Source organism: Penaeus monodon, chromosome 31, assembly GCF_015228065.2.
Source record: "Penaeus monodon isolate SGIC_2016 chromosome 31, NSTDA_Pmon_1, whole genome shotgun sequence".
Classification (NCBI taxonomy): Eukaryota; Metazoa; Arthropoda; class Malacostraca; order Decapoda; family Penaeidae; genus Penaeus; species Penaeus monodon.
Window position 1 is genome coordinate 1,786,320 of NC_051416.1, and position 1,128 is coordinate 1,787,447.

Consider the following 1,128-nt stretch of genomic DNA (forward strand, 5'->3'; position numbering starts at 1 on the left):
GTTAAAACTTCATGGCTCAAGTTCGACATAGTATACATCGAATCTTAAAATACTTGCCAATTTGTCATTACAGGTTCTGGTCGCAGTATCGTATGTAAAGCCTCTGCAGTCATCCTTGGTTATATCATAGCCACCAGCTTTGTTTGGAGTGCAGTCATAGTAAGCTCCACATGACTTGGGATCAGGAAACCTACCCACTCCTGGACAATGGAATCTGGAAAATTTAGTATAATATAGGGATAGGAAGACTAACAAGGTCTTAAATAAGGTCTAAATAGCAAATACTGCATACCAGTATCACTTCAATTATCAACTTACTCTTCAGCCACGGCACACAAGACTCCCATGAGCATCTGAGGAAGTATTGCATCTTTTAGTTTTGTTTCACATTTACTACTGTATGCTAATCTAGGCGAAAAGAACCTTCCGAAAGGTTCCGTTATCTAGGCTGATGAAAACTAGCAAACTTAAATTAGGGGAAGACAAATTTACATTTCACTAGACTATTTTAAATCCCACTTTAGGATTTGGTGCCAATACCTGTCCGAGAAGTAAACTCGTGTCTTGATACTCCAGGAATTGGAATCAAGGTCCTTCAATTGATATTTTGAACTTGGTGCCAAATATCCTATTCATTCAAGTTTTAAAACTTACTTCTAAACTACCTCTCCTTTATCACGTTCTCATTGTGTAGATCATGGAGGATCTACAGTACACTACAGTATACCTACCTTAAAGAAAAAAAAAAAAAAGACGAAAGTTAAAATATTCTAGCCTGTCGAGTTTAGAAATAAAGTCTTTGCTTACTTGACAGCTTAAGTTAATATTTACTGGTGAACACCTGGAGTTCACAGTTAGTATTAGATTCTTCGAGCCAAAAAATTTAGACAACCATAAACGTTATACATACTTACAACAATCCCTACCAGTATTGTAATGTTATAAACCGCCATTGTTGACCGGGCTGCCCCCTTGAACGAGTTTTGGGCCAAGCTGTAGGCTGCGTCCAATCACGATCTTCCTAAAGGCCCGATTCTTAGCAACTCGAAGAGAAGAATCAGGGAGAAGGAATTCGCAAAATAACTCGATAACCACTGTCACATCATTCCTATGCTGCCATCTGGCGGC

General features: G+C 38.7%; 1 protein-coding gene across 2 annotated transcripts in view; it reads right to left on the reverse strand.

The window, feature by feature from the left end:
* Positions 1–1,064, reverse strand: part of LOC119592973 — a 1,947-nt gene extending 883 nt beyond the window's left edge. The window contains exons 1-3 of one of the 2 annotated variants that reach the window (XM_037941860.1): positions 927–1,064; positions 319–353; positions 58–214 (exon numbers count right to left, since the gene is read on the reverse strand). In XM_037941860.1, the coding sequence (XP_037797788.1) occupies positions 58–214; positions 319–353; positions 927–953 (219 nt within the window). In that variant the 5' untranslated portion in view covers positions 954–1,064. Of the gene's footprint in view, positions 1–57; positions 215–318; positions 354–914 lie in introns of both variants that reach the window. The other variant, XM_037941859.1, reaches the window with a different exon arrangement.
* Positions 1,065–1,128: the final 64 nt, after the last annotated feature.